Below are 11,098 nucleotides of genomic sequence, written 5' to 3'. Positions count from 1 at the left end.
CCTCATGGCGGAGGGGGGAGCGCAAGGTGGAAATTTCGCCTAGGGCGCCAAACTTCCTTGCACCGGCCCTGCCCAGGGCAGCGGGTTGCTGCCCTTGCTCTTTGATGAGATGCCTATTCTGGGGGCTGGGGAAGTCTCTTCTCTTGGCTTGGGGCCCTGGAACAGAAATTGTGTCTCCATCTCTCCTCGGCCCGCCGGCTGCACAGTCACGCCCCCAGGCATGGACTGGGCTCCCTGCCGCCCACTCGCCAGCCGTGCTTGCGGCCAGGAGGCGCCATTGGGTGAGAGCTGGCTGTAGTTCTGGGCAAGTCCCCGTAGCGACGGGGCTCAGCCGTCCGGCCATCGTTCTGCCCTGTGACGCTCATTCCGGCGGCTCAGGTGCGTTCCCCTTTGGTTGTGCCCTGCCCCTGCCGGTCCCGGGGAGCCAGGGCGGAGGAGTGCACCGTGTTTGCTCTGGCGCTTTGCTGCACAAAGGCCCAGGCGTGTTTGCTGGTGGGGCAGGCAGGCCCCAGAGGTGAATGCTCCTGTCTGGGCGCTGCTTAGGGGTGGGTGGGGATCAGCCCAGGTCTGCTCTGCAGCCTTTGTTTCTGGTTGTTTGCAGAACTGCAGATGGGGGGTGAAATCCTGCCCCAGGGAAGCCCAGGGGAGTTTTGCCGGTGATATCATCAGTGGAGCATCCATAGGGTTTTATCTAGTTAGTGTAGGTGGGCCTGGATTCCCCCCCCCAATCCAGCACAGAGGGTTGGATGATGCTGTCCTTCGTCAGGAGTTCTCCTGGGGGTTGTGGTTCCTCCTGTGCACGGGGTTGCCAACCCTCCCGGATTGACCGGGAGTCTCCTGGAATTGGCATCGATCTCCTGGTGACTATTGAAAGCAATCCGGGAGATTTTAATAGGCCGCTAAAAGTCCGGTTGGTGGCGCAGCGGGGCTAAGGCAGGGTCCCTACCTGCCCTGGCTCCGTGTGGTTCCCAGAAGGGACCGGCATGTCCAGCTCCCAGGTGGAGGCGTGGCCAGGGGGGTCTCCACACGCTGCCCCCGCCCCAAGTGCTGACTCCTCAGCTCCCATTGGCCAGGAACCATGGCCAATGGGAGCTGCGGGGCGGCACCTGCGGGCACAGGCAGCACGCAGAGCCGCCTGGCCGCGCCTCCACCTGGGAGCCAGACATGCCGGTTGCTTCCGGGAGCTGCCCGAGGTAAGTGCCCCCCAGCTGGAGCACACACCCTTCACCCCCTCCCATGCCCGAACCCCTGCCCCAGCCTTGAGCCCCCTCCCGCACCTAAACTCCCTCCCAGAGCCTGCACCCCAAACCCCCTCCTACACCCCAATCCCCAGCCTTGAGCCCCTCCTGCACCCAAACTCCCTCCCAGAGCCCGCACCCCAAACCCCCTCCTACACCCCAGTCCCCAGCCTTGAGCCCCTTCCTGCACCCAAACTCCCTTCCAGAGCCCTCATGCCACCCCCCTTCCCCCGCACTGCAACCCCTTGCCCCAGCCCGGAGCCTCTTCCTGCAGCCCAAACCCCTCATCCCCAGCCCTATCCCAGAGCCCGCACCCCCAGTCAGAACCCTCACAACCCTCCTGCACCCCAACCCCCTGCCCCATCCCAGTGAAAGTGAGTGAGGGTCAAGGAGAGTGAGCGATGGGGGCGGGTGGAGTGAGTGGAGGTGGGACCTCAGGAAGGTGTGGGGCAAGGGTGTTCACTTTGTGCGATGAGAAAGTTGGCAACCCTACATGTGCACAAGGTCCCTAGAGATTTTCTCATGGTGCTTTACTAGCCAGGCTGAAACTCCCTGGAAGACTGTGGCTGAGGCTGACTGATTGTAACTTGCGTCCGGTTCAATCTCTGTAGTAACATTTGACTCTCATTGGGTTGTTTAGGGGCTTTCTCTGAAAACTCCTGCTGGCTGTCTTTCCCAGCTCTGGCAGGAGGTTTCTAGATGAGGTACAGGCTTCTCTACAGTCCTGCGCTTGGAGGCCTCTTTGCGGCTGGTTGTTTTTTCTCTCGCATTGGACGGCTCGGCACGTGGATTTACTGAGGTCACATGTGTTCCCTCCAGTTCCATTTCTGCAGCAATTTAAGTTTCCCTGCTGAACAAAAAGGGTCAGGAAGGTGATGCAGCCGGCACGTACCCTCCCCTGCTGGCTGTTTCCCTCTGCGGGGTGATGCTGTGGTCCGTGAAGCATTTCCTGGCAGGGAACCACTGGAGGATGTTCTGTGACTGGCTGGCTGCCTTGTGACGAGGGCATTAGGGAAGAGTTTGCTGCTGTTGCACGGCAATTGGTTGGGTCTGCGTTTGTACACTGGGGTGGCGGCTCCGTCCTTGCCTGGCCCCGCAGAATGTGCCCGCATCTCAGCTGCCAGGAGCTGACACCCCCTTCACCCTCTCAGGCTTTCCCACCATTCACTTCCTTAGGGCTGCCAGTTTCGGCTGGGCCTGCTCCTGGAGGTTTCATCACATGACATAAACTTTAATTAAAGATTAACCGTTACTTCCTGGAAATGCCAGGACATCCTGGAGCGTTGGCAACCCAATGTTCTTTGGCCACTACCTAATCCCCAGGTGTAGGCGGCAGAGATGACCCCGGCTGTTACCTGGCCTGCGTTCCAGAGCCGACGGGATAATAGCGGGGGCTGTGTGCTAGTGACAGAGGCCACGGCCCCGGGCTGCTCTGTAATGGGTCACTGGGCTGCATGAGCCACAGTGGGAAACGAAGCCCCAGGAGAGCCCCTCCGCTGGCTTTGCTGCAGGGGGCTCCTGGGAGCAGCTGACCCCAGGGAAATGGATTGGGGACTTCCTAGCTCAGTTCTCAAGGGCGCTGAATTAACTCTCTCACTGCCGGAGCACAGGCGGATACAGGCAGGGCTGTGTATCGCTCCGTGGAGGGAGGGCAGTGCCCAGCCTGGGAGGTGCATGTGGCCCTGGCACGGGAAGGGTTGATCCAGGACCTTTGCTCAGGGGTGTTGTAGAGCAGCCAGGAGGTAGCTGTGATGGTCCCAGACGCATATGCAGATACCCCTATCCCTGCCCCACCCCTGCTCAGCGTGCGAGAGAGCCCAGACGAATGCCAGCACTTGGCCAAGCCACCATTCGGCCCTGGACAGACAGCAGCCAGAGGTGCCCAGACGTTCCTGTGTTACCGCCTGAAATTCCACCCAAGCCAGAGTCTCCCTGCGCCTCTCTGGAGCCAGAGGGGAATTCCCCAGTGAGCCCATGATGAGCTGAGAGGCTGGAGGAGTTTTTCTTTCCAGGAGTTTTGAGTGTTTCTCTTTCCTTGGTAAAGAAACTAATCACAAGAAGGAAGGCAGAGGGGTTCCGAGAGCTGATGGAAAACCCCGCAGGGAACTCCGCAGGCCACGACTCCAGGCACTGCTCCTGGCAACACCAACCTGCTCCAAGGCTTGGGGAGCCCTGGGCAGGTGCCCGGGAGCCGCGCGGCACAGTGGGGTGGTTGGCAGCGGGCTCCTGCTCGGAGGAAGGCAGCTGCCGTTTGCCATTGGTGCTCTCCTGGGGCTGGGGGGTGTTAGTTACTGCACTGGCTGCCTGTGAGTTTCCTCTCCTTTGGCCCTGCTCCGGCACCCCGGCTAGCTGCATTTGAGGCCGGCTTGGTACGTGGGCTCAGACACAGCTCATCCGCTCCCCAGGCCAGCGCAGGATGCGCCCGTGGTGGGGTTTCAGGGGCGGTCTCTCTTCACCTCGAACTGGCTCCTGTCAGGCCCCTGAGAGCTGCCCCGGCGGCACGGCATCAGCTTGCTGACGTATGCGTCTGCCGCCGCCGTCATTTAAGGAAGTGTCACGCGGCTGGGGGAAGCAAGGTGTGTGCCGCGACGGCGGGGGCGTCTTCCCCTTTCAGTCCGCAGATGGGTCCCTCCCCACGTCACTCAGCACCAGCGGCCCTCGGCAGCTATTTCTGTCCCTGGTCACTGTGCCTCGGCCTGGGAGCTCACCCGGGATGACGGCTCCCTCTGTGCTGCTGCCTACCACCAGGGCTTCCTCTGGCTCTGTCAAGCACCAGCCCACGGGGTCTCAGTCGGGGGGGACCCTCCTCCCTTTCTGTATAGCTGGGGGAGGGTACTACCCCTTCTTTCTGGTGTAACCTGGGGACAGGGTGTGGAAGGGCTGAGGGCCCTGCTCAGGCTCCTCAGAGAGTGGGGGGGGGGCGGGGCGACGCTGCCCAATTTGTCAGCCCTCAGCCTCTCTGAATGGGGCGAAGAGCCCAAGGGAAGGGAGTGACCAGGGGCTCACCCTGCAGTCCAGCCCCCCAGGGCCTGCCAGGACCGTGCCTGGCTCCTCACCGCTGCAGGCTCAGGTCAGTCTCCCATGGATATGGGCAACGCCAGCCCTGCGAGCAGGACCAGCTCCACTGGACCGACACGCACGCAGTTTAGTGCACCTGCTGGAGGGGCCCAAGGCAGGCCTGGGGGGCAGTGACCGAGCTGGGGACAGGAGCCCACTAACGGACCAGCAGGGGAGGGGCGGCACCGGTCACTGGCAGAGCGACATGGGTGGAAGAGCCCCCTACCTCAGTGACTTCCCCTAGGTGTGCAGCCTTTTGCCTGCTCTGAATCTTTGGCAAGCCCAGAGCCCGAGTCTGGAGCCCCTGGTCCCAGTAACAGTCTCAGTTCCGGCGCCTCTGACCTTTGCCTCTAGCACCACTCGCAGATCAGCATCACACTTACCCCTCCTACCCCTGAAGCCAGTAACTGCAGCAGCCCCCTGTCACGGAGTGTGGGGGGACACAAGGCCCTGCACCCCCGGCTTCCTGTGATTCACCATGACTCTCAGCCAGCCAGTAAAGCAGGAGGTTTATTTAGACGACAGGAACACAGTCCAAGACAGGTCTTGCAGGCACAGACAACAGGATCCCCCCCAAGTTAGGTCCATCTTGGGGTCCCAGGGCCCCACAGCCCCCTTGGGAGGTCAGAGCCCCGTCTGCCTCCCAGCCATTCCGCCAGCCAGCTCCTGAAACTTCCCCTTCAGCGACCCCTCCCACAGCCTTTGTTCAGCTTCCCGGGCAAAGGTGTCACCTGGCCTCTAACCCCTTCCTGGGTTCTCACGTTACATGCTCCGGTATCTTCCCTCAAGGCCAGTCTCCCATCCCCCAATGCAGACCGTCCTAGCCAACCTCCTCTGCCTTCCCAGCCAACACTCCCCACTCAGCATTCAAAGACCACATTAAGAACAGTCCCAGTTGGTCACACCCCCCCCCCCATGCCGCACAGCCGCCTGCCCGGCCAGGCCAGACCCTGCGCTTCGTCCCCCTCTGGGCTCTGGCTTGCTGTCTGCAGCAGCTCCAGGGACCCAGCCAACGAGGCCGAGGGAAATGGATGGCGGTGACCTCCTGGCACGCTCTGGGGACAGCAGCTCCTCTGGGGCAGGCCAGTTCCCAGGGCTTTGCCCAGCCCAGGGTCCCTGCAGCCAACCCCCCCATGCTGGTAAAATGACTCAGTGCTGGGGTTTCTCCTCCTGGTCCGTGACAGCCCGGCAGCTTTGTGCCTGTCACCCAATGGAACGGACGTGGTCCTTGGACCGACGCTCCCACCTGCCGCGGGGTCTATCCGAGGTGCTCCCTGCCTGACCTTCCCCGGCTGGGAGCAGCCATGTTCCCCTGGCTGTGATGTGCCAGCAGGGCTGGGTTTCCCCTTTGTGTTTTGCAGCGAACTGATGGTGTAATGTAACATGGCCTGGCCCTGATAACCCACCACATGCAAATCCACCCTGCCTTCCCATTCCCCTGGGGCATGCCAGAAACCCCAGCGTTTCCCGGGCGGCACACTGAGCAGGTCCCTGTGCAGTTCTGAGCCGCAGGGCTTCCCCAGGGCTGGGGCGTGCTGGGAATGGAGCCGCGCAGGGCTTTCATCACTGGGGGGTTTCTCAGGGAACTGAGAATCCTTGAGCGGGTGGGAAACTTTCCTACTGGATAAAGCTGGTGCACCCTGGCGTCCCCTGACTGGGGGCTGCTCAGCAGGGACGACTCTCCCATTGGCAAGGAAAAGCTCCTGGAAAGGCCGAGCGCTCCCTCAGGGGCTGCGTGGTGCCGGGGTGGCAGGCACACTGCCCCTGCCATGGAGAGCCTCAGCGCCCAATGGGGACTCACTCCTGAGCCTGCATTTCCACTGCCTGAGTTCGGGAGCTGCTGTGCGCTCAGGCGGGCCTGGCCTCGCGCCGCGCAGTGCTGAGAATCTATCCCCTGCCCAGCTCCAGGGTGAAACCTCTCGCCCCCCTCCCTCTCCTGCAGAGCTCAGCCATAGGCGGGAGGGTTGTTCCTGATGGGGGGAGTTTCCCAACTTGCTGAGAGGAGGCAGGGAGCAGCAGGGGCTGGTACTTACCCGTCTATTAGAGGAGTCTCGGTCATGATTCTCTCGGCCTTTGCCCGGTAAATCTCCGCTGAGCAGAATGGGAAAATGGATACAAGCAAGTACCCGCACAGCATTGGCTTCATGATGGCCAGACAGGGCTTCTGATTCCTCCACCTCCCACCCTGCTCTAGAGGGGTCCCTCCGGCTGGGCACAGAGACTTCTCTGCGTAAATGAGACTGTCTAGTCCAAAACCAAGGTCTCAGAGATGTTCCTTTGATTGGGAGGTCACATTCCTTGGAACCTGGCTTAGGTAACAGCCCAGAGTCAATAAGTAACCATGCGGGACCATAAAGCAATCCGGAGCCATCTCTAGCCAGCTGCACCTTAGCTTTGCCATACATGAGCTCTTCACAAAAGCGCCCTGTACAAAGTGTTCAGGGCACACATGGGGCAACCCCCACACATGGTCTTGAAGCTCGAAGCCCATCCTGCTCAGAAATGTCATGCGCAAGCAGCGGTTTCAGGTGCCGTCCTGCAAAGGCCACGTCTACACTTGGAGCTGGGGAGGCGATACACGTGTGCTAGCTCTCGGTGAAGTAGGGCACCAGAAGCAGCACAGGCAGTGTCGAATGTTAGCACGGGCCAGCTGCCCCGAGTCCGTGCCTACGGGGTCCAGGCAGGTTGATGCTCTTGGTAGCTAGCCCGTGCTGTGCTGCCACGGCTGCTGTCTGTTTAGAATGTCACCATCGATGGTGTTGTTAGGCGTGTAGCTTCTCAGGTGCGGGGCGGAGAGCAAGCCGCATTCCATCTGCTAGGCCTGATTAGCTCGGTCCAAGAGAGGCAAGTCTGAGGACACGAGGGGCCGGGCAGGAGACTGGAAGTGGGAGATGCCTCCACAATCCCTCATTTGCAAGGCATCTAGAAGAGCTGAGCGCAGACGGGCTGCAGACCTCACTGCGTGCGGCCAGGCCAGGCCAGGCGGCTGTCGCTTGTCAGAGACTCTCTCTTCCCAGAGCAGCAGCTGGGGAGGGAAGGAGTCTTTGAAAGAGGAGAATGTTGTGGTGAAACCATGAAAAATCGGTTGGGGCAGGGCCTGCCGCTGCTTTCAAGGGTCCCTTTAATTCCACACATTTCAGGCCCAGCTGCCATTTGCCGTGTCGGTCCCAGGACATTAGTGAGACAAAGGAATCGCTTTTATTGGACCAACTTCTGTTGGTGAGAGAGACCAGCTTCCGAGCTTCACAGAGCTCCACTTCAGCCCAACCTGGTCAGTCTCCTTCCAGCAGAGACCAGGGCCCTCAAGTTCCCTCCGTGACCCCTGTGTCTAGGGGACCTTGGCTAGGGAGAGGGGAAGTTGGAGGGCTTCCCCTTAGAGTAAGTGTGAGACAGAGTCCACCCAGGGCATAGGCAGGGATTGCAAACCAGCAGAGCCCATGTACTAATGGCTGCACTGTCTGGGCTCCCTCGCTAATGATCTAAAGCCCCCCGGGGTTTGCACAGACTTTGCAGGTTCGTTTGGATTCGGGTTTACACAGAGAGCGTTCCCTTCTGGGCCTGGTGCCATGTTCCAGTCAGGACGTACCCCTGCCGGGGGATCTAGTGGGGGCATACGCCCGTCCTCAGCTGATGGCACCTTTCCTGATCTCCAAGCTGGCTTGTCGGCTGTGTCAGCTGATGGGGTGGGGGCGTGTGGAAGACACAGGTCTAAAGTGCAGCGTGTTTCTAGGGGCCATGCCAAGGTGATGAGCGCAGTGTAAATAACCAGACAGCGAAATGCACAGACGTCAGCGAGAAAACGAAAGCCGCTCTCTCCGCTCTGGATTTTCTCCTCCGCGGGGCCCGCTCCCAGCTGGAGAACTTGCCACATGGTCACAACAACAACCAGCTGAATCTGAATTACAATGGTGTGGCAGAGAAGGGGTTAGCCACAGACAATAGCAGGGAAGTGGAGGAGCACCAGGGAGAAAAGTATCTGTGGCTGGGGCCTGAGAGTGGAGAGTCTTTGCTGCCTTGGGCGCTGCTCAGCCTGGCATGCCCTGCAAGGCCCTGCCCGCCACGCCACTGGGCCCGGGAATGCGGGGCCCCAGGGTTTGAATCCCAGTCAATCAATGTTTTAAACAGCCAGCGCTCGCTGTGCGGCCCTAGATCCATCCACTTGCTCTTTGGCAGGGCCAGGGCTGTGCTTTTTGCCCTGTGCGGGATGTGTGAGGGGGCACATTGGTACTCGTTCGTTACCAGCCACTTCTGCTTTCTAGCCTGGCACTGGGAAGTGTCTGATACAAAGAGGCTGTTCCAGCCGCTGGTCCCAGTTCGGGGCAAGTGCACCTGTACTTCCCCTCCATGGCCCAGGCTTCCGGCTCCCCTGGCCGACACCTCTCTGGGGTGGAGACCTGTGTCTCCCTTGGGAGCAGGGTATTTCCAGACTGCCAGCTCCCTGCCTTCCCTGTGCTCTTCCCAGCACAGACAGGCTGTCCTAGGACACCTGCTAGCTTTCTCTTCAGAGCCGCCTTGCATTGCTACAGGTCATGGTACCCAGGCAAGCCGGCTTTGTTCTTCAGGTAAAAAACATTACAGAGAAAACATATTCAAACCAGCAAGAGACCCATGCTAATAACCCTCCCAGGGATCACCCCAACTCTGCCAGGAGCCGTCCTCAACGTGCCTCCCGCAGACTTTCCTTGTGGTTACAAGTGCATCACAGCGTCAGCTGAGAACTAGCACCCGGTCGTATGGGGCCCCATCGGCCCAGTCCTGCCAACCCTACCCTAAGGATTGGGACCCTCACTGGACCAGGGGTCCTGGCTGTTTGCTAGAGCAGAACTGAAAGCCCAGAGCCTGTTTAAAACCAGGCTATTTATCCCCAAACCCTTCCTTTGTGTGTTGGGCCCTGGAGGATCCAGTCTGAGCAGTACATGCGCATCCCCCAGGGGCGGCTTCAAAGGGCTGCTAAAGGAGGAATTACGTTAGCCCCCACTCCTACTAGAGCAGGTACGTGCAATGCTGCAATGGCACACACAACTGCATGGCTAATCCAATGGACCCCAAAGGCCTTAACCCCAATTCAGTAAGGTTTAACTTAATCCAATAACATTTATCTTAATCCCATTAGGCTTTGTTCAGGCTATTGCTGGCCTGTCACCACCTGCCCCCACCAACGGGAGCCCCAGCTAGCAGCTAGAGCCGGGAGTGGTCGGCTCCAAGCACTGATTGAATCCAGCCGGCAGGGACTCCAGGGCTGGGTCTGTGTGTGTGTGTGGCGGGGGCCTTGCCAAGTGGTCTGGCCAACGCCCCGTTCTCACACCTCATGCAGGCTAGTGGAACTGCAGGGGCGTGTGGAGATTCGCTGGGTTAAAGTCAGTGCAGGGCTGGCCGGCTGGCTGGGGCGCAGGGCAGTTGGATGGCTACGCTCTGGTCTGTGCCACACACGCTGCAGCTACCTGTGTGTTCCCGCGAAGGGCCCCAGCACCGTGCTCGATGGAAATCCATTTCTCCGGGGTGGCGCCTGGCGCTGTGCGAGCGAGGCCAGGGCAGACGCGGTGGGGCCTGCTGCGGTGTGTGGAGATGCCACCAGCACGCAGGATGTCAATTTACCACCCTCCGCATGGGAGCGTCTTAAGGTACCTGGCTCCCTCCTGGGTCCCTGGGCTCCTGCCAGACTCTCAATGCTCGGCCAGCACTTTCCCGTGCTGGTCCCAGCCAGGGGCTGCCGTCCCACTGGCTTGATTCTAGGCCCTTTCCATCCTGCCCGGCTCCCTCTCTAGCCATGGGCTCTCGCTCCCGGCACCCAGTCTCAGCGTGGCCAGTGGCTGCTGCAGCTGCCACTCCTCGGCACCCTCCAGGCTGGCAGACCCACCGGGCTTGTTCAGGAGAGTCCCGGCCCTCGCCCCGTGGCACCACTGGCCGATGAGCAGAGCAGCGCAGGGGCGGGAGGTTGCTGAGGGGAGCATGGCAGTCACTGGAGGGAGCCGAAGGTCCCGTTGCTCCGGGTGGTGTCAGCAGTTCTCAGATCTTTGAGGTGACGCTGCTGTCTCCTGGCCTGGTGCCCCGAGAGCATCTCAGGCGCGCAGGCTGTGACCTTGGGGCCGTCATAAATTGCTGTTATCACTGCTGTAAATGGTGAACAGTGTTCCCAGCGTGGGGGAGTGAGGGAGCCACCTTCGACAGGGCCTACGGCACAAAGGGCAGCCTGCCTTGCAAAGGGGACCCGCTGCCTCTGGCTGGCTGGGAGGCCCAGAACCACTGGGTGGCTGCTGCGGGGGTGCAGGTTGGGGCAGAGGTGCAGTTCCTGGGCAGTGGTTGGCTGCTGGGGGAACGTGACGGGGAGGTATCAGGCCTGGCCCGTGTGGCTTGCAGAGCCGGGCCAAGGCGGGGGTGATGGCTGGGGGAAGCCGAGGCTGACATGTCGCTTCGTTCTCCACCCTGGTCTGGGCTGGGAATTGCTGAAGGCCCCGAGTGCTTCCCAGGCTGTGCTGTGGACAGCATGTTTCCCGCCCTGCTCCACCCTCCCTTCCCTGGGGATGGGCGCTGAGTGTCAGCCTGACCCTGGGAGACGAGTACACCCAGCCCGCGCCCTGCCAAGGCTGGGCTCAGGCCTCCGGAGCAGGCGCACTGGATCTGCTGACCTGGACCCACCCCTGGCTTTGGGGGTGGACGGTGCCAGGTCTGCTGGCAGTTCGTGAAATTAAACCAGACACTTACCTTGAATGCTAATGGTGGTGAATGTGATCGCTCAGCCAGTGCCACGGGGGTGGGCTCCGGCACCTCCCCTGCCGCTCTGGGGAGTGGGCTCCGGCACCTCC

At 60.9% G+C, this 11,098-nt stretch overlaps 1 protein-coding gene across 1 annotated transcript in view; it reads right to left on the bottom strand.

Annotated features, from left to right (window-relative positions):
• The window catches only part of LOC113409605 (dipeptidase 1-like), a 16,261-nt gene extending 9,820 nt beyond the window's left edge, over nucleotides 1-6,441 (bottom strand). Inside the window, exon 1 of the mRNA XM_029914244.1 lies at nucleotides 6,329-6,441. Within this exon, the coding sequence (XP_029770104.1) occupies nucleotides 6,329-6,441 (113 nt within the window). The remainder of the gene's footprint in view (nucleotides 1-6,328) is intronic.
• Nucleotides 6,442-11,098: the final 4,657 nt, after the last annotated feature.

Source organism: Terrapene carolina, unplaced genomic scaffold, assembly GCF_002925995.2.
Source record: "Terrapene carolina triunguis isolate 2854851 unplaced genomic scaffold, T_m_triunguis-2.0 Scaffold33911, whole genome shotgun sequence".
NCBI lineage: Eukaryota > Metazoa > Chordata > Testudines > Emydidae > Terrapene > Terrapene triunguis.
This window is presented reverse-complemented; position numbering and strand designations above follow the sequence as displayed.